The 21,940-nt window shown below is 40.3% G+C and overlaps 1 protein-coding gene across 3 annotated transcripts; it reads left to right on the top strand.

Annotated features, from left to right (window-relative positions):
* The first annotated feature begins 7,786 nt into the window (after nucleotides 1–7,786).
* LOC114549175 (MICOS complex subunit MIC26) lies at nucleotides 7,787–20,241 on the top strand. Of its 3 annotated transcripts, none has more exons than XM_028569391.1 (9): nucleotides 7,787–7,844; nucleotides 8,241–8,351; nucleotides 9,045–9,167; nucleotides 11,013–11,045; nucleotides 11,606–11,660; nucleotides 15,128–15,223; nucleotides 16,154–16,245; nucleotides 19,081–19,170; nucleotides 19,546–20,241. In XM_028569391.1, exons 1-9 carry the CDS (start codon nucleotides 7,827–7,829, stop codon nucleotides 19,579–19,581), a joined length of 654 nt encoding a protein of 217 aa, XP_028425192.1. In that variant the 5' UTR covers nucleotides 7,787–7,826; the 3' UTR covers nucleotides 19,582–20,241. The 3 variants fall into 3 exon arrangements, with proteins under 3 accessions (XP_028425192.1, XP_028425191.1, XP_028425193.1); XM_028569390.1 differs by having other exon boundaries at nucleotides 15,128–15,229; XM_028569392.1 differs by lacking the exon at nucleotides 11,013–11,045 and having other exon boundaries at nucleotides 15,128–15,229.
* The last annotated feature ends 1,699 nt before the right edge of the window (nucleotides 20,242–21,940 follow it).

Raw genomic sequence — 21,940 nt, 5'->3', positions numbered from 1 at the left:
TTGCTCTTGTTGAGAAATAGGTTAGCGAAAGCCTAAGGCGCTTTCATACGATTAAAAAAAAGCCCTGTCGAAGCATACAATCAGGTATATAAACACTATATAAACGGTAGTGTAGCTAATCTTATAGCCTGTCACACTGTAGAGATACAACTCTGACCGTGTTGTTACAGATGCTGCTAATGAACTGTCAGATCATTCATTCATAAACTCGCTTCCAGTGCGTTCCAGCTTTTAGTCCTTATTCTGCTCTTTACTCCCAGATATCCACCAAACTGTTCTCATGTTCGTATAACGTCACCAGTGTCTTTCTCTGCCCCCCTCCCCCCTTCCTTCCTCTGAATACGTGAGAGCTGAATTCACGATAACACTACAAGGTACACAAGGACTCACCCTTCATTCAGCGATGATTTCATAATGATGGTGGCAGGTGTATTCTTTTTTTTTTTTGCACAGGAAGGAAAGATCTTGCTCTCCGAGCAGCTCTGTATCCGTCTAGTCACTGGCAGTGCTTTACCTCCACGCATCTACATTCCCTGCACTTTATTATTATTATCATTATTGTTATTACAGGTTGTTGTTGTGGCAGTTGGGCACAAATGCCGTCGAAGCAGCTGCAGTATTACAACCAGCTGTGATGTTACGGACATTTGGCAGTGTCTGAAATGAACCTTCTGGCTGATGATGAATGAAAATGTGCACACCGTGAAGTTAGAATATTTAAGAAACATTGGGCCTCACGCGGGAACATTTTTGTATTCTTATGCTACTTTTTTCCTCTTCGTACGAGCGTTGCCAGTCGAATTCAGCGCACTCTGAACCGGACCGAGTTTTCGTGAATTGCTCGTTTCAGCCGCCTGTTGTTGGAAGATGATCGACGGCCCTAAAATTGCCCAATACTTAAGGCTGCCTGCTGCGCTCCGTTTGTTGGGAGGATTCGTTCCCAAAAAATGTTACCAAAGTGTAAAAATGAGATTCTCACACTGCAGAGCTTCAAGTCCCGCTGTTGGAAATGAGTCAACACGTTTAGCAGTGTCAGTGTTGTGTTATTAAAGGACGTGAAGCGATTAGCAGAATCTGATGAGCACAGCTGTTCACGAAGTGTGACCAGAGCAGAGGTGCTAGGGGCTAAATGGTGCCTTTTCTTCCTAAAGGGACGCGACAATGTCTTGGCCTACAGTAGGTGATGTTACACTACAATAAAAGACCCTTAAAGAGGCAGCTGTTAGAGCGAAATACTTTTCCAACAGTTACTGAAATATATATACGTTGCTGTGCTGAAATAGAAATCAAATAAATAGCCTATCTGTGAATTGGCAGCCATGATTATGGTATAGCGCTGGGCGATACATATGACGTTATATATATATATATATATATATATATATATATATATATATATATATATATATATATATATATATATATATACATACATACATACAGTACAGGCCAAAAGTTTGGACACACCTTCTCATTCAATGTGTTTCCTTTTTATTTTCATGACTATTTACATTGTAGATTCTCACTGAAGGCATCAAAACTATGAATGAACACATATGGAATTATGTACTTAACAAAAAAGTGTGAAATAACTGAAAACATGTCTTATATTTTAGATTCTTCAAAGTAGCCACCCTTTGCTTTTTTATTAATAAAGGACAAACTTCCACTAATTAACCCTGACAAAGCACACCTGTGAAGGTAAAACCATTTCAGGTGACTACCTCATGAAGCTCATTGAGAGAACACCAAGGGTTTGCAGAGTTATCAAAAAAAGCAAAGGGTGGCTACTTTGAAGAATCTAAAATATAAGACATGTTTTCAGTTATTTCACACTTTTTTGTTAAGTACATAATTCCACATGTGTTCATTCATAGTTTTGATGCTTTCAGTGAGAATCTACAATGTAAATAGTCATGAAAATAAAGAAAGACATTGAATGAGAAGGTGTGTCCAAACTTTTGGCCTGTACTGTATATATCGCCAAAACGATATAAAAATGTCTATCGTGTATATTTTTCTATATGGTTTCTATCGCAATGTCGTTTTTGTTCATTTTGCACTAAAGTTCTTGCTAAAATTCTTTGTGTGTGTGTAAACAACCCTCTCTCTCGCAAACCCAGAACTAAGTTTATTTTATAAGCTGCCGAACCGAAAGTGGATACAGCTGTGAGGACTCCGCAGAGACATCGTGACAGAAATATAGTTTGCCTAAAACTGACATTTGGATATTTGACTTGGTAACAACATGGTTTCTGCACACGTAACGTGGGACATACCGTTAGTTTAGAGCTATATATCGGGATAAAAGGTTTTGGCCGTATCGCCCAGCCTAGGTTTGTCAGGGTTATATATCTTGTTTTCGTTATTTTCAGTATCCTATTTAAACTCATAATGTATTCAGATGAATGTGTTACGATTTAGGGTCAACGCGTGTGTGTGTCTGTGAGGCAGACTGTCGGTACTCGTACGAGAAGTCTGGACTTTTTGTGTTTTTTTTTATTTTATTTTTTTTTTTTTTAAATGGTACACCGTGTAGGAATTTCTCCCATCTGTCAGTACCCGATCCGTTCCAACTGCACAATCCGTTCTGCGCATGCGCAAGATGTTCACGCATGCGCAGATGATAATGCCGTTTTACGACCTGCCCGATCTGTTCCACGCTAGCCTCCACCCAAGCTAACGTTAGTTTAGCTAACAGCTAATTCGGCTAACCGCTAGCCGACAAATAACGCATGCGCAGAACGGATCGTGCAGGCAGAACGGACAGCTAAATAACGTTAAGTCAAACATAACGGGAAAAGCAGGCTACAGCAAAATTAAGACTTTACAGTAACAATAAAGACAAGTATTGAGTGATTGTATTTTAAATGAGCACAAGTAAAGCAGAACTGACGTAACAGCTGTTATATATGTTAACGTTTGTTTTGAAGTTTTATTTTGAGGGTCTTTTAAAAGTTTGCATGCTGTCTCAGCTACCGGTTAGCCGAATTAGCTGATAGCTAAACTAACGTTAGCTTAACTGTGGAGGCTGACGGACGGCAGACCGCTACAATCAGCTAGCGGTTAGCCAAATGAACTGTTAGCTTCCCAGTGGAGGCTAACGGCAGACCGCTATAATCACCTAGCGGTCCGCCCGAATTAGCTATTAGCTAAACTAACGTTAGCTTCCCGGTGGAGGCTAGTGTGGGAACCGATCGGGTAGTGTCGTAAATCATCGTACCACAGCGCATGTGCGAAGATCTTGCGCATGCGCAGAACGGATTGTGCAGTTGGAACGGATCGGGTACTGACACCATCTAGCAGTTAAATTGTATTTTGCATTCAAGCGAATAGTGCCCTCTAGCGCCTCGCGTTTTCAAATGCGTGTTGCAACTACGGTAGCCGTTATGTACCAAGAAGCTATGACAAACATGTCTTCCAATTTTCACTTTTTTTGGCGACGAGGATTCCTCCTCCTGTGGCTCGGCATAAGTCTGATCCTCCGTGATGAACTAAAGGGAAGTTGCAGGCTTTCAAATGTTGCCGGGGCGGTGACAAACCCCCTGATCTCCGTTTCAGCTGGTTTCAGTCACGTGACGCTGGCTCTGAACGAGAACGCGTTGTGGGTTAGCTAGACAGGTCGGCTAGTGCGCCACGTCCCTCTCAGTGATTAGGGGTTTTCTAAATGGCGGAACGACATGGAAGCCTCCTTGGACTCGGCCGTCCGATTTAAATACAGATAAGAAATTCTTTGCTTACGAGGATAAGTCAGATCATTGGCAGAGGTCATTTTACACCAATGAGGACATATTTATGAATGAAGACATTGTTTTGAGCTATTAAAACACTACACAGTGGACCTTTAACCTCGCTCATACGTGACACCTGAGAACAAGTCCTGTCATAAAACTGGTTCTTGCGTGAGGCTCCTTGTTTATTTAGCTGTAAATCTGTCCCGATACATTTCATGTTTGTCATGAACAAAACCAGCTTCAGTGTATTTAGGCTTTAAGCTCTTGTCCAACCTGCAGTGCTCAGTATAACCAAGACTTTCTGCTGCGAATAACTCAACAACAAAAAAGAAATGACCAGCCAGTGTTTTCCAGAAGATTATCACCAGTATGTTCACCATAGCTGCACTTTTACCAGCCTTTCTCAGTCCGCTGTGTTGATCTCAGACACTGAAATGTCACCTTGGAGTGCTCAGAAGAGTTATTGCGGATTTCCGCAAAACTTCTGTTGTCATAATTATGTACTGTATAGCTTAAGCAGCCCAGCATGCCTTGGTCCTGCAGCCCAGCACGCTCCACTCAATCACCAGCCCCATGTTCCTGATATATATTTTCCTTTTCTTTTTTTTTATTTCTATTTTTTTAATGAGCCAACTGTGAAAAAGGGCTAGACAACACTGATGTAGTTCGGTCCGCCAGCCGCGTATTTAAGTTATTTATTTTCTGAAGCGTTGCTTTCACCGAGCTATGCAGTAACAGCTGTAGGGTTATTTATTACAAGAATGTCATTGTGAATCGTGTTTTTCAAATTGTACTTTTTGTCTCCTTTTCCTCGTGTTCATCTTCGTCCGTCCTGTCCACCCCCCAGAAGCGCTGCGTGTGGCTAACGAACGGATGCTGCGAGAACGCTCTTTCTTCCAGTGTGTGAACGGACCACAAGGGTTTATAAGATCAGCAAGCCGGTAGTCAGCAAGTATTTCAAAATTTAGCTGCATGGGTCTTAACAGATGAACGGGTACAATTTGGAAGGAGGGTACTGGTGTCATTTAAAGTTACGGTGCCAGGGTTCAACAATGGATAGTAGTCATAGTTGTCATAGTAGGAAACGCACAGCTGAGATTGATAACCTTAACGATGGCTCAGTTCCATCAAGTGTCCCAGTAAGCTATTTCAGTGAGTCAGCATGTACAATACCAGGACCTCTCCTAAGTGGAATGCAGCCATCAGTAATGGGTTTGAATACACCTGGGCTTTTCCTACTAGCACATGACATGTCTGCCGTGAAAAAGGTCTATAAGGGTTTCCCGATTGGCCCCGGGGCAAATTAAACGCCACTTTGGGCAAGTAAACCGAACAACCTACTCGCCAGTTCGGGCATTATCAGATCATAATCATTTGATTTAAATATCTTTTAACTCTCTATTTATTTTTTATGTTTTTGTTTACATTTTGATGGTTTATTTTTTTATTAATTTTATTTAATTTTAATTTAAATGTTTTTGTATTTTTTTTTAATTTTTTTTCCAGATGTTTGACATTCTTTTAATGCCCCCCTCCTCCGCCTGCTTTTTTGGACAGGTTTTATTTTCAGACTTTTTTTTCTACATTTTTCTTCAGAATGTTTTTATATCGGGTCCAGTAAAGATTGACTTTGGGCAAGAAGAATTTTTTTTTTTTTTTTTTTTTTTACTTGCCCAACCGGACAAGTGAAAAAACACTCTTAGCGTTGAACCCTGGGTGCGTTTATTACCGTCTCCACCAGCTTTTGCGAAATGTTCATTCACTAAATCTTAGATTTAGATTTATTTCTTTTCAAATACAAATTTTGTTTGTATAGGTGGCATGTATTTTTTTTTTTTTTTTGAGGGATTGGACATGAAAACACTCCGGTATCACCCTCTTTGATTCACTGTTGTCTTTGTATCAACGATGTCCCTGCCGTCGACACACCAACCTCTCGAGTCCCCAGCCGCAGCGTTAGTGTTCATGTGATGCCACTGCGGTTTGTCTTTTTCGGGGGGGTGTAACTACTTCAACACATCCTCAGCAGTGAGAAGTTGTGTTAAACTTGTGGACTTCATAATGCATCTTTGTTTTCAAAGGGGGGGAATGTTTTCAGAAGATATAGTAAATGCAGAAGGGCTGCGACTAATGATCATTCTATCAATGTATTGTTTAGTCAATTAAATATCAAATAATTGTTGAAAAATGATTTCCCAGAGACCAAAGTGACGTCTTAAAATGTCTCGTTTTGTTCGACCAACAGTCCAAAACTCCCAAGATCTATTACTTACTATCCTGTCGGACAAAGAAAAGCAGCATATCCTCAGATTTGAGAAGCTGGAATCCCAAAAAATGTTTTGGTTATTGTCGCTTGAAAAATGTCTGATTTATCAAAATAGTTACATGTGCTTTCAATCGGCTAATCGTCGCAGCTCTAATATGCAGCCATCTGTAGCTACGTTTTATTTCACAAACCTAAACCAATCCAAACCTGGAATACAGAAGCTAAATTAAAATAAGGACCACCAGGTAAAAGGGAAAATAAACATTGCTCATAGTCTCCATATTTCAGGTCCAAAACATTTCAGACCCTTCTTTTTATTTTTTTTTTAAGTTTTCAAGATGTTCTATTCCTGTTTTTACACGGTTTCTTCTCCTAGTCAAATCTAATTTTCAACTCCAAGACTTTCAGAAAAACGCATAGGCCTCAAAAACTGTCCAGTGGGGGACACCTCCCAATATCTTATCATAATTAATGAGAAATATGAACTGTTTAATAACACCTGTGATGTTTTGAACAACACAGAAGAATAATATTTCCCTTTTACATAATTTAAGACATTTTCACCATAACTTGATGCAGAAAAAGGCACAAATTGCTGCAGAAAAAATTCCCTTCCCCAAATGTTAAAACGAATAAGCTCACTAATGTTGAACCCAGAGCCGGCCCGACCCATAAGCAAACTATAAGCGTCTGCTTAGGGCCCCGTGGCTACCAGAGGGCCCCCAAGAGCGCTTGAAATGTCCCACAATAGAGCTCATAACAGAGCCGGTCTATTTAAATATAGTGTTGCTGCTAATAGGGTCTCACATTAGTCTTTAAATGCATATTTGTACATTATGAGTGCTTAAACTAATATTTACAATACACAAGTTGGTTTAGTGCCAATATGTTACAATGTGGAGAGTCCCCAAACCAAATCCTGCTTAGGGCCCCCAAAAAGCCCTGGTTAAACCCAAAGTTATATCTTTGAAAAAGCGTGATCACACAGTGTCAGAGGCTGGTCTGGTTGGGAAACAAGCCTCTTTAACTTCCTTAAGTCCCTTTACGTCTCTTCTGTGTCACTGTACTCTGCAGCTGATATCATGAACATCACATCTGCCACTCTGCAGTCCTCTCGCTGCTCATCCTCCTCCTCTCATGTTGCTGTTAAAAGAAGAAACATGTAACCGTTAAAGTACTACTGTCCGGATTTATGGCACATCCAGTCACAGCGCAGCATCCTTTAGTCCACCAGTCTTCAGTCTGCCAGTAGGAAAACAGAATAGAGGATTAAAAAAAACTTAAAAAAAAAAAAAAAAAAACACACCTTGCTGCAACGACTGTACTCGAAAAAGAAAGTAAAATCAGATTAATATATCTTATAATCTGAGTAGAAACTCTTTGGAAACGATTTGTAACTTCTTTCCAGAAATAAATGTTCATATTGGTCAACTTTCAGCTGGCTACCTGAGTGATTTAAGATCTGTACTTGTTTCTGACTCTTCTTTGTGACTCAATTCTGTCTATTAGTAACAGGACTTTTTTTGTATTATTTTCCCTGCACATATAAAATAAATACAAAAGGAACTCATGTGTATTCAAGTAAAACATCCACCTAATGATGTTGATTTGTCAAATATTTCAATCTCAAATTCTTCAAAGTGTCCAAAATATATATTTGATTATTCAATTTATAAGATTCATTTTAGTGTTTATATATAAATATAGAGCATTTGGACTTTTAAGAGACGATCTTTGTTTTAACTGACTACTCAAGTAAAATGCGCATGCGCCCTTAGATGTGTTTCTCTTGGCTTGCCGTAGAAAGCGAAAGTCTCCTGGAAAGAATGTCATATGTGAAACTGGTAACTAATTTTAACGATTGTCACATTTGTATCACCTTAAACATCCTGTACATATTAAGTGGAGGCTGTCATGTAGTGACGCGTATGTTTTTAATGTTACACCCTGAAATTATACAACCAAAATGTAGTCAAAACGTTGCTAAATTCAGTCAACTGCCAATGTTAGCATGTTGGCTACTGTTGCTAACGGGTCAGTTAAACAAGCACGAATGGTTCTTGTCTTGTCCTTTTAATCAAGCGTCCGTGTTTAAATGTGTGTTATTTCCCTCCTATATGTCCCACTAGTGACTGAATTGTTATGTAAAGTGTTTTAACTGACAGCAGCGTCGCTTAGCGCTTTATTAGTTATTGTTAATCGTCGCTACCATTGTGTGTGCTGTGCCGGTGTGCCGCCAGGTGTCGTTGTGTGTCGCAGCTCCGGGTCTGACGGGCCTGCTGAGCGGCGCGGTGCTGGCTGCCACTGAGGGGAAGAAGAAGAGCTCACAGCCGGCTCTGAGCATCGATGAGGTGGGTTAGTCAGTAACTGACACACGGGGGAGATGCGATACGGTCAGGTCATGTCAAACCTTGTGCAGCAACGATGTTACAGAGGTCTCACTCTGTAGCTAAAACAGAGACTTGACACAGGGTGAAAAGAGGAGCTGCAGCAATGTGCAGTACAACAAAAATATGTTTTTTGAAAATTAAACCATGTAAATCTGTTCTGATACAATCTCAAATTACAATTATGAACCATAATATGGGCACTTTAATAAATCACCTTAAATGATGTTTAAATTGTTTATCTTATGTCCTAACTGACCAATTGGACCGCGTCAGTCAGAAGCAGTTTTGTTGATGCATCTTGTGATTCAAAATGGAGAGGTCATTATTCCAGCTGGGTGTCATAACCCTCTCCCGTGCCTCCTCGGTGGGAGGGACTAAGACGCGAGGAAAGGAGGCAAGCCGAAGAGTCTGGGATGCAATGTAAGGGTTATGAGATGCAACCCTGGTTTTGTAAAATCTTAAATCAATACCAGACTACAAAATGTTTAGTCTTTGATCTGTCAATGAATACCTGCTTAGCCAGACCTGTGATTGGATAAGGATGTGTTCCCTTTTCAGCTTTGACTCTTGACTGTGGGTTCAGTTTCAGCTGATTATTGGCACCTTTTGATTCTACCTTAACACTGATTCTCACCTTGCTGTCGTCTGTTTCAGCTGCCGTCGTTATACACCAGGCCTGAAGCGGAGCCTCGGTGTGTGGAGCCAGAGGCCGGGCCGCTGGAGGAGAGCGTGGCATCGCTCAGAAAAATGGCAGAACCGTACACGAACCAGTGCCAGGTTTGTTCATATCACACGCTCCCTGGCACAATAACTGAAAGGTCCCATGGCATGAAAATTTCACTTCATGAGGTTTTTTAACATTAATATGAGTTCCCCCAGCCTGCCTATGGTCCCCCAGTGGCTAGAAATGGTGATAGGTGTAAACCGAGCCCTGTGTATCTTGCTCTGCCTTTGAGAAAATGAAAGCTCAGATGGGCCAATCAGGAATCTTCTCCTTATGAGGTCATAAGGAGCAAGGTTACCTCCCCTTTCTCTGCTTTGCCCGGCCAGAGAATTTGGCCCACCCATGAGAGAGAGACATCATGGCTTTCAAACGAGCAAAGTGGGCGTTTGTGGAGCCTGGGCTGTTTTTTTTACAGTGTGTTCAGGAGACAGGCAGCTAGCAGATGGTGAGGAGATGTTTGCTATATGTGACAAAAAATGTTGTACCCTAAAAAACGCATGACATCGCTTAGAGCATCTTTTAACTAAAGTACAAAAATAGAAAATGGGGGTAGGACATGCTACTCCTTTTATGAACATGGAAATCCTTATGTGAATATGAAGATATGGTTGCTGAGCATTTTGTTTTTGTTGGTTTTCTTGCCTGTACTGAAATGTTCTTATTTATCTTTATTTTTATATTTTTTAACATGTTCATAATGAACCAAAACTAATCAGCTAATCTCTCTTTACATAAATATTTTTTTCAACTACTATGGGCCAACAGTTAACATAGAAACGATTAGACATTTAAATGACCTCTGTAAACGGTGCCCTGCTGGTGGGTTTTACAACTTGACCTACTTTCACTTAAGTACGGTGCAGTAAAATCAATCAGATGTCTGTGATCTGATTAACGACAGTACAGTGGGACGTCTGCCTTCAACAGAGCGACAGTAATAACCTAACATACCATCATTACATCACAATGGTGGCTCTCCATCGTGATGTCGGCCAGCCATCACAATGGACGATATCGTCCATCTCTGTCGTCTGGTCTCCGTCGTCCATCGGCACAACCCTAATTTCCAGAATAATGACAGAGGAAAAGTGGATGTGAAGCACTTCTGTTATTAGGGTACTGACTTCATCCTTTTTCCTGTGTTAACCTTCATGAGAGTGTTAGAACATCAATTTTAGGACAAACTACAGACTCCACACCTGTTCTACTTCTTTTCTAAGAATATAAGACAAAGTCCCAATAAGTTGCCGTGTTCCTTAAGATATCCTCACATCAGTGGAGTCATACACAGCAACGGGCAGAACATTTTGTCATAGTCCAAAATGAGACCCTCCTCCTCCTGTTTTCAGAGTTTCTACATCCGAAATTTGGGTTTCTTTCAACCAAATTGCCCAAAAAGTAACACAGATGGTTCCATGAAAGACTCTTCACAAGTCAAATTAAGGATCAGTTGACTACTATCATTGACTTGTATGTGTTTGTCTGTGATTATCCATAAACATCCTCTGATCTTAACTATTAGTCCAAATAATTTATAATTTCTGCCTTTTTTTAACTCAAAAACTAGATAAAATTTCTTACAGGTTTATTGGCTATAAATTTCAAAAATCTGTGTAAAAATAGTGGTAATAAGTTGGTGTTAGTGTATACTGGTGGTAGTGCCGAAAACATCACAAAAATGCTACAAAAACGTTGGGGAAAAAATGGCGAAAAGAGAAAATTATTTTTTTATTTCCATTCCTTCATTTCGACATGGAAGTACAACACAAGGGTTAACACAGCATCATCAAAAATAAAAAGAAGTGAAGATTTACTTCTTTCATTAAGAAATACATTTTTTCAGTCATGTGATGATAAACAAATGGGGAAAATTAACTTTAACTTTAACTTTTTCTCAGCAAACGGGCCAAGCTGTAATGGAGAAAGTAGAGGTGAGTGACGTGTAAAAATACTATTTATTATTTTCACTTTTCTTTTATGACAAGCTCTGGTTGCTGTTTGGGCTGTTTACCTAACACTGTTACAACAACCGTTTTGAGTGACATGTCAGGTTTTTTGATCGCTACAACTAGCTGTCTTCACTTTGACGGTCCCAACAAAAACGTGTCCAAACCATCTGTGACAAAGCTTTCTTTTGCTTACATTTAGGTTACTGATTGTGTCTTTGATTTCTCTTTTATTCCCCTGTTCCGCATCTGATCTCTCAAGTGCATAACATAGTTGAGATTGAGTATTGTTTAGTCACCTTTGCCCACTCTTAGTTTGACTTTTCAGTCCAACTGTTATAACCTTGCTGCTATTACAGCTAACTTTATGATATAAAAGTGTTACATAAAGACAGAAAAAAAGTTGTTTTATTATGCATTTATTGAGCACATAAAGGCTGTTATCAGATGAAAGTAACCTGCTCTTCTCTCTCTCTCTCTCTCTCTCTCTCTCTCCCCCCCCCCCCCCTCTCCCCGTGTGTCTGCTGTTAATCTTTGGACTCCAGCAATTATACCAGACTGTGGAGCCCACACTCAACACCTCCGTAACAACAGTCACAGGTGAGACATTTTTTTTTTTTTCTAGGTCAGTGTAGTCAACGAAAGATGTGCCGTGAGCATAAATCAATTAGTTTAATAGTTGGTTGACTGACTGGACAGGACATAAAGAACAAAAGCAAATATGCTAGACTTGTAAACAATCCTTTAAAACAATAAAGGTGGTGGCCTAAATGTTAGAGAAGCGAGCTTGTGACCGGGAGGTCGTCGGTTCAATCCCCAGACCGACAGGATAAAAAAAATCTGGGTGGGGAAAGTGAAAGAGCAGCACTTGTCCCTCCCTCATTACCACCACTGCTCTTGAGCAAGGCCCTTAACCTCCAACTGCTCCAGTGGAGCTGCTCAGTGGCCAGCAGATCAGACTGTGGTTGTACTGGGCAGCTTCTAGGTATGGATGTGGACCTGACTTCAGTTCAGTTTTATTTATTTAGCACATTTAAAAGCAACCATAGTGCTTAACAAGCGCAAAAAAAAACAAAATAGATAGTATACACAAACAATACAAAATAATCAACAGTTGAAAAGGGTCAAGGTGTCAAAGCTCAACTTGAATTGAAAGCCAATGCATAGCAATGGGTCTTAAGCAAGGACTTGAATTCTTGAACAGTCCAAGATGTTCTTATATGAATAGGTAAACTATTCCAGAGGTTTGGAGCAGCCACCACAAAGGCTAGGTCACCTTTGTTTTTGAACCTGGAGATGGGCACTTCGAGGAGCATCTGATTGGAAGACCTCGGTGCTTTGACAGGTGTACCTAAAGTACCTAGAGCAGGGGTGTCAAACTCAACTTCACTAAGGGCCACACTGGGAAAGGAGAATTGCATCAAGGGCCAGACATGTAGAGTTTATTTTCATGCTTTTATTTCGAAAAAGTCAAATATCTTTTGACTGTATTGTTCCATGTCTCATTATATAGTCTTCTCACTTACAGTGTGGTCCACATAAAGCCCTAAAAATGGCAGCAAATAGTTCCTTAGAAATCTTAGAATTTAGCAAATAGAGCAAAACAAAGATTACATTTTAAAAGTCGAGCAACCTGTTTTCATTTCAAAAACTCTCTGCTTCTGTGGGGATTTCTGGGAGTCTTAAAGTCGGCAAATCTACCAAATTCTGCTCTAGGTGTGGTGTAGTTGCCGTTTGTTTTGGTGCACAACTAGGCAGGCCAAGCCGGATCAAAACCTGTCAGGGGCCAATTTCAGTCTTATTGAAATTCTGATCCAACCATAATTTGAGATCCCTCAGGCAGTTAAGCAAAAGCTGGATAGTGTCCTTATAGTTGTTAACAGGCAAATAGATTTGTACATCATCTGCAAAACAATGGAACAAAATGTTCTTTTTAAAATGGACCCCAAGGGCAGCATGTACAGAGAAAAGAGTGTGAATGTTATCAGGGTGTTCCTGCGAAAGAGAGGCTTCCTCTCAGTGAAAAAAAGAGAAAAAGGTTACGTGGTTAGATCAACAAATGAATTTATTTTACATAGAAATAGATATATATAGATAACAGATGTATAAAGCTTCAGGGTGGCCTACAATAAAAGTAACAAACAAAACAATCCTAACTGAGAGTTACCTAACCTAACAAACAAATGGGCAAAACAAAAGACAAAAGTCTTACCTCCCTAAACTAACAAAAACATGAGAAACAAGATCAACACATCTGGAAGTCCACCCTTACTTAACGAACGAAAAAACGATATCCAATCTAAACCAAAGAGTACAAAAAGAGTGGCCGGTTGGGAGATTAGGAGGATGAGGAAATGCCTGCTGCCCGCTGACGGCCGCCATCTTGGCTCCTTATATGAGGGTAGTATCCTCAGCTGCAGCCAATCACTGGGACGGGCCTGAACTTCTCCACCAATAACCTCCGGGCAATGGCACACACCTATTTGCATACGAAATGGAAAGACAAGAAAAAACACAGGGCACACACACAGGGCACACACAGGAGACCAACTAAATATGACCACGGTCATAACAGTTTGAATAGTTAGTTGACATACTTGACAGGACATAGAACACACAGAACAAAAACAAATATGCTAGACCTGTAAACAATCTGTGGAATTCCCCTTTAAAGTGGTGGCCTAAATAACTTATTAAAAATAATTTATATGATATAGCAGCTTTTACAGACTCTTTTTAAGAGTCACAAAGTGACAGTACAGTAGGATCCAAAACAGAAAATAAACAAGCAAAAACTAATACAATACCAATGAAGATTAGAAGACTAAAAAACCCAAATTACAAACATGAGACAAAAGCGAGTTGAAACAAGCGTGTCTTCAGCTGCTCTCTAAAAGCCTCAACCGAGACTGCAGAACGTAAGGTAAAAGGAAGGCCGTTCCACAGAGTCGGAGCTACCCGTCCCTGGTTAGAGTGGGACCACCAGTAGTCCCTGGTTAGAGTGGGACCACCAGTAGTCCCTGGTTAGAGTGGGACCACCAGTAGTCCCTGGTTAGAGTGGGACCACCAGTAGTCCCTCGTTAGAGTGGGACCACCAGTAGTCCCTGATAGTTAGAGTGGGACCACCAGTAGTCCCTGGTAGTTAGAGTGGGACCAGCAGTAGTCCCTGGTAGTTAGAGTGGGACCAGCAGTAGTCCCTGGTAGTTAGAGTGGGACCAGCAGTAGTCCCTGGTAGTTAGAGTGGGACCACCAGTAGTCCCTGGTAGTTAGAGTGGGACCAGCAGTAGTCCCTGGTAGTTAGAGTGGGACCACCAGTAGTCCCTGGTTAGAGTGGGACCACCAGTAGTCCCTGATAGTTAGAGTGGGACCAGCAGTAGTCCCTGGTAGTTAGAGTGGGACCACCAGTAGTCCCTGGTAGTTAGAGTGGGACCAGCAGTAGTCCCTGGTAGTTAGAGTGGGACCAGCAGTAGTCCCTGGTAGTTAGAGTGGGACCAGCAGTAGTCCCTGGTAGTTAGAGTGGGACCACCAGTAGTCCCTGTAGTCCCTGGTAGTTAGAGTGGGACCAGCAGTAGTCCCTGGTAGTTAGAGTGGGACCAGCAGTAGTCCCTGGTAGTTAGAGTGGGACCACCAGTAGTCCCTGGTAGTTAGTAGTCCCTGGTAGTTAGAGTGGGACCAGCAGTAGTCCCTGGTTAGAGTGGGACCACCAGTAGAAGACCTGAGGGACCTGTTAATAGTGTACGGAAGGAGCAGGTCTGATATGTATATATATATATATATATATATATATATATATATATATATATATATATATATATATATATATATATATATATATATATATATATACACAGGCGCCTGACCATGCAATGCTTTATATCTAAGAACAAGAACTTTAAATTGGATCCTGAACTTGATCGGAAGCCAATGTAACATGAATAAAACAGTAGTGATGTGTGACATTCTGCTGGACCTGGTCAACGACGGTGACTCCACTTCTGTTTTCAGATATTTCACCACCCATGAGCCATCTTCTCTCAGTGTCTTCAACCCTTATTTTATTTATTCAGATGTGTACCAGTTCCTCAGTGACCCCCCTCCTGACCTCTACCCCAGTGTTGCGGCGGTGGGCTTCTCTGGCTTCCTGGGACTTTATTTGGCCAAAGGTAAAGGTAACCGTACACTGTTGCAATCGCACACAAACACACTGACCTGCATTACGTCTCGGAGACGAATGGGGTCAGACGGGCTGATAACGAGCGAGCGGGAGGCGATACGGTGGAAAGATCTTGATGTGACACGCATGTTTTCTACGAGAAGTTCATTTTTAATTCCAGACAATTCACTCTTCAATATTCAAACCACTGATGCTAAAACGTGTGACGTTATAAAAAGCCTCTCTGAGGGCGAGCTAAACAGAATGTGATTAAACAGGTTGTTACTATATTCCAAGTGCGAGATCTTTCTGTACCTCGTGGCGTGTTTATTGTGCAGGTTGACATTGCAATGACAATAATAAAACAATATATCGTGCAGCACTATCATGGAGATGATGACGGTACTTTTCAAACCTAATTGCAGCAATTTGCACTCCTCAGAGTCATGACTCGGTCAAATCTTAACACACAGAAGTGAAACCTATTGATATCATTCGGTGTGACTCATCACTTATTATTTTCGATGTCCACTGACAATAAACGTCCATAAATCCCAAATAAAAGACGCTTTCCAGAACTTGCCTGAGAGTCATCCTGTTTGTCTCAGTTTTGTCACAGTGTCAGACTTTGTACAACCGCTGCTATAAAGTAACAAACTTAAGGCCCTTCTCTGATAACTGAATTCTCTTATCTGTTTGTTTGCATTTGGTTGATTATTTTTTTTTTCTTTTTTCTTTCATTTAAAAGTCAAGTAAAAGAGTGCGGAACACACAGGGCGTCACACAGCCCAAGGAGCTGTTCTCTGTCCGTCTTGAGAATAATTATTAAGTCAGTAAAATGTGGGTCAAGTCAAGATAACGAGGCAAAGGTCATAACAGTTCACATAGCAGCGCTTTCACTCCGATGCCTGGTTTAAAACTTCTCCTCTTCCTCTTCCAGGCTCCAGGGTGAAGCAGCTGGTGTTTCCAGTTGGACTCATGGCTCTGAGTGCCTCCATGTTTTACCCTCAGCAGGCTGCGGCTTTACTTAAGGTGTGTTTATTATTGCAACCTCCCTGTTATTTTATTATTTTTTGGGGCATTTTTAGGCCTTTATATTCACAGGACAGACGAAGACATGAAAGGGAGAGAGAGAGAGGGAGAGGGGGAATGACATGCAGCAAAGGGCCGCAGGTCGGAGTCGAACTTACTGCCTCGAGGAGTAAACCTCTACATGCTGTATGTGCGCCCGCTCTACCAACTGAGCTAACCCGGCCACGCAACCTCCTTTTTGTGAATTAGTATTCATCAGAGTTACATCCGTGTAAAGCTCCACGTCAAACTGTGTGGAAACGATTATTTCTAGATAAGATAATACGCTTTTCTTTACACTTACTTATGCAACTCTGTTATGCTTTTTCAAAGATACACGTTTAATTAAAATGAAATATTACATCTACTTACATCTACAGACTTCTGGTTGCATTTACTCAGTAGCTGTCTCATATATACAGTACAAGCCAAAAATTTGGACACACCTTCTCATTCAATGTGTTCTTCATGAGGTAGTCACCTGAAATGGTTTTCACTTCACAGGTGTGCTTTGTCAAGGTTAATTAGTGGAATTTTTTCCCTTAGTAATAAAAAAGCAAAGGGTGGCTACTTTGAAGAATCTAAAATATAAGACATGTTTTCAGTTATTTCACACTTTTTTGTTAAGTACATAATTCCATATGTGTTCATTCATAGTTTTGATGCCTTCAGTGAGAATCTACAATGTAAATAGTCATGAAAATAAAAAGGAAACACATTGAAAGAGAAGGTGTGTCCAAACTTTTGGCCTGTACTATATACTACTACTATATATATCTATCTATCTATCTATCAATGGAGAACAACTAAAAGAAGTGGATTGGTAACTCAGCTGAGATGAGTTAAAAGTGTTTTGACCGACTCTGTTGTTCACCACTACAATCAGCTGACGTCTTAAGTAACAAATGTTGCTCGAAGTTAAAATTATGTTTCAGATGGTTTGTGTTGAAACAAATCCAGACAATCTTCTGTATTTATCAGAAGTCGAGAAAGAGCCTTGTGGTAGAAATGTTACACAGCGTTAAAATCCTTCTTACGGGAACGACTTGGTGTGCAGATCTATTTGTTCTTTCTTTGTTCCAGCACCCATCCTGTTGGGCAAGGGAATCTTTTTTTTATGGTTTCAGATGTTTTGTGTAACAGTAAAGTTGCATAGACTTCCAGCAACTTGCACATGACCAATGCAACTAGATTGAGTGTAAAGTTTCATTGTGTAATATTTATAATAATAAGTTTTTAAGGCCTTTACATGACATTTTGTACAACTTTGTCCATAAGACTTTGCTATATTTGTCCATGTTAGACAGTATTTACACCCCAGGACACTAAACTCCACTCTGCTCCGACATATAAACTGGATTTTCCTAACAAGTCAGCAAAAACTTCCACATGATAGAGACAAAAAGATGACCCCTCTAAATGTGTTTTCACATCTTTATTTAATCTTTCTCCCAGCACTGAAATAAACTCAGGAAACCGCTGTGAAAGCAGGAACGGCGACCTACATCGACTTTATTTTCTTTTAAGGTACAAATTATTCCCTGTTGGTAGGTATTTGTTGGGCACCGGTGAGCCAAAAAAAAAGAAGCTATTTTAACGGAAAACCACAGAGGAAATTCACACCCTCGCCCCATGAACTAACTGTAGCTTATCAGCTCAGACGGACATCACGTAGATGCCAACTTTCCAGGCAGGTCTCTGTGCTGTATCAGCGTTTGTGTGCGTTTGATCTGGGCCTCGTTTCCTGCTAGGAAAGGGTTGTGCTTTCCTGCAGGACCTTCTGGCTGTGAATTGTGTCTGGGCCATTTTATTTACTGTATTTCCACCCAGAGAGCCGACAGACAGGAACACACAAATGCATAAAGAGACACACCCTGACGCAATCACACTTCAGCTCAGCACACATGCAGCAATGAGAATGACGAGCAGGGCAGAGTGCAGATATGAAAACACATGAGCTGACAAGATAAAAAAAAAAAAAAGAGCCGTTAAGCCTCTTGTTTGCATGTCAAAAGACTTTTTGTTTGAGGGACGTGTAATAAAACCAATTTATGGGTCTTAAATATCTAAGAAATAAACTGGAAAGCTGCAAACTCATGTAGTATTTTTATTTTAAATTGTATCTTGTGCCAAAATGTAGATCTGGCAAAATGTTTTGACCTATAGATTTTAAATTTAAAAGATGGCATCAGTGATGAGCCAAAGCCTTACAAGTATAGTTTGTAGTTCCTCTGTTCTTCATTTCAAAATAACTTATTTTTTGTGGTTTTCAGGGGCTGGGGGGACTGAGTACCCAGGGCACAGGGTTTATTGGCAGAAATGCCGATAAACCAGAGCATGTTTTTCTCCCATCCAGGAATGCTGTGTGGACTAGCCAGACCATCCTCCGCAGTGCTGTGGAGGAAGGTCTGGCAATGCGAGACTACAGTTAAGATAGCCTGGACAGATGCACTGACAAAAACTTTTAATGGTCCAATTCCAGCTGAGGACTTTTTTCAAGATTTCTTTTATTGTCTTGGATTAAAGGAATTATTTTTAAGGCATAAAAATGGGACATCACAATAGCCACAAACACACAACTTATAAAAAAAAATTCTCAGACGCACAAATTTATAATACCCAAATCCCAAATATGTATGTTGTCTTGTTCTCTGCCCAAATATGAAGTTGTAGCTGTGTTTGCTCTGCTTTGAATGGTGCCAGACACCAAACCATGATCTGATTATTAGTTACAGTATCTCAGCCCTCTCTCTGATTGGCTGCTTTGTTAATGCTGTTCCTCGTGTTTCCCACCAGGTGAGTCGGGACTCGGCGTACACCTTGGCTCAGCGGGGCCGCGTCACCGTGGAGACGCTCTGGAAAGAGCCTCCGTTTGGCAAAAAGAAGGTGAGTCTCAATATTATCTCCAAATATTCTCATTAGGGCTGTCCTTGAGTAAAGAAATTCTCAGTCGACTAACGCTCTGTGATATGATTTTGTCGACTTATCAATTAGTTGATTTAATCTACAGATCTGTAAAGAAAGAATCGGGCAAAAGCACCACTTTAAATCCTGTGTTTACCAGAAAAGTGCTCATAAGTTTCTTGGAATTAAGTCATTAAGCATTACAAAGCATAAAAGAATGACTAATCGACTAAAGAAATCTTATTCGACTAACAATAGAGGGGGCAGCCCTAATTATCATGTATATTGATTAATGTATATCGATGTTAAAAGGTTTATTATATTCGGTATTATGACTTTTTGTATTTTTTGGAGAAGAAAGAGCAAACGGAGAGCAACGACAAGACCAGCTGAGACGGCAAGATGACACACGCCTGTCCATCCTGAGAGACTTTCACCTGCCAGTAACACACACACACACACACACACACCTGTATGACTCTGATTAGTATTCACTCACAACCAAACTCCCCACAGCCACAAACCAGGACTTAGGTATTTAAGTTGTATATCTCAGAAACTTGGTGGTGTTAAGTGTGTTTCTGAAAACGCCTCCTGCCTCCTCTTGACTCATTCCATGGACACCGCGTCCTCTTCCAAGAAGCAGAGTCTTTTCACATCCCATTATTGAGATAAATGCAGCCCTCCTCCCCTTCGTCCTCTCTAATCATTTCTCACGACGTCAGCTCTTCCAGTTTCTGTTCTGTTCCGCAAAACAGGTCACAGAGAGTCGAGTTTCTGCAGTGTTTGCTCTCTAACGTTAAGGATGTCTGCCACCGATCCTTCCTTATTCTTTTATTTGTTCAAGCTGCACTACAGAGGCGTGACACTGTTAGAACTCCAGTGTTATTTCATTATGTAGCACTTTAAAGGTCCAGTGTGTAACTCATTTAGTTGTTCATTATCAAAATATGTGTTGCCTGTTCCCCAACTTGTCGTTTTTCATGAATATTTACCTCCACCATCAATTCCAATTATTCCTTTTTTGCTTGAAATTTTACATTTGCGTTTGCATGAACTGAGGTAGATGCTCCATATTCGTGCTCCATCTTGAAATACGTTAGCCGGTGAGGGACATACAGGACATACTGCTCCGCCTTTCACGTTTTCGCCGTCACATGATAAACTCACAACTGCTGCTAATGCTGCTAACGGGTATCGTAGCTTCCCGGCCCAGGCAAGTTTGAAGAAGGAAACATGGAGGACCACATATATTCAAAATCCAAATTTCAGGAACAGGAGTCTTCTTCATCGCCCAGAAAAAGAAAAAGATTGAAAAGAGCAAGAGACCGGCTTTTTGAAGCGTGAAGGCCACCGTAGCTGTAATACGTACTTTGATCTGCGTGGCGCGAGAGAGAGTTGATTGCGATATATGATCTCAACGCTAGATGGGAGAAATTCCCACACGTTGGACCTTTTTAAAAAGCAGACAAGTTTGCACCAAAGTGCTTTACAAAGACAGATATATATGTATACTTAACATAAAACATATATGTATAGATGTTGTGGAAATGAAACTAGATTCAAATAGAAACAAGTTGAATCGCAAATGAAAACCACAGAAATCTGATTAAAAAAGAAAAACTGGTTAAACGCAATTAATAAAAACAATAAACTCGGAAATACTCGGAGCTGAAACAGTAAGTAGTTTAACTGATTAGTTATTCAACAGATGTTTATCAGCCACTATTTCGATAAATTAGTTAAGTAATGTGGTCGGTTTCAGCTTCCCAAATGTGAGATTTTGCTCATTTTTCTTGTTCTTATTTGATGGTAAACTGAATATCTTTGGGTTCTGGACTGTTCTGAACATTTAGAAGACATCACGTCGCATGTTTAAAGTTGCTGCCCTAAAGAGAGTGTGTGACCAATGATAGAAAATACTAATAGAAGGAAGATTATTCATGTTTTATTCTGTTTTATTTGTCTCTTCTGTTTGTAAGCAGAGAAAGAAAATGAGTGGAGCGTGAGCTATTTCTTTTTTTTTTTTTATTATTATTCAAAATGTTGAACTATTCCTTAAAGCCTTTTCTCTGTATTATAAAGCCCTGTTTTTTTTTTTTTTTTTTTTTTTTTTATTAGCCATATTAAACAATACCAGGACAGCTGTGACGAGCCAATATAATGATTTTTTTTTTTTTGCCTTGTTCTCATGAGCACAAGGTACTTATGGCTGCTCACGAGAAACCAATCTGAATACCAGTCACAAGTGTTCATCTTCCTGAAGACGCAACAAAATGTACCTGATATTGTCATCAACAGACTTAAAGATGATAAGGTAACTGTTAACCGATTACGTGCTGTAAAAGGGAAATATTTACTTAAGCCACATGACGATTAACAGAACTTAGCATGATTTTGCTAGCCTCAGATTGGTTTCTCCTGTGCTCACAGGGTTAGTCTGTGTGTCTGAGTGACACTGTGATCGTGTCAGGTGCAGCTTCCAACAGTTATATATATATCTCTCTCTCCAGGTAGATCATTCACTGTTTATTATCTGTTTTCAAACATGTCGACATATTTATTTCCCCAGATGTATTCACGTCGCAGTTTGATGCTAATAATACTACACTGCTACAGTAAAGGGCCAAATAATGTGTGTACTATAGCTGGATTTACTCAGTAATGGGCTGAATGTGTTTGTTGTCCATGTCTAATAATGCTCTGTATATATATTGTATGAGGTGTTATCTTAACGCTGTGTAATTAAATA

This window comes from Perca flavescens, chromosome 22, assembly GCF_004354835.1.
Source record: "Perca flavescens isolate YP-PL-M2 chromosome 22, PFLA_1.0, whole genome shotgun sequence".
Classification (NCBI taxonomy): Eukaryota; Metazoa; Chordata; class Actinopteri; order Perciformes; family Percidae; genus Perca; species Perca flavescens.
The sequence above is the reverse complement of the archived record's forward strand: the minus strand, read 5'-3'. Positions and strand labels throughout refer to the sequence as shown.

Excerpts from the sequence above, each read along its gene's own strand:
- LOC114549175 (XM_028569390.1), top strand. Across the intron at positions 11,046-11,605 it reads CTGTAATGGAGAAAGTAGAG|CAATTATACCAGACTGTGGA; the intron begins GTGAGTGACGTG and ends TTTGGACTCCAG. Across the intron at positions 11,661-15,127 it reads CTCCGTAACAACAGTCACAG|ATGTGTACCAGTTCCTCAGT; the intron begins GTGAGACATTTT and ends TTATTTATTCAG.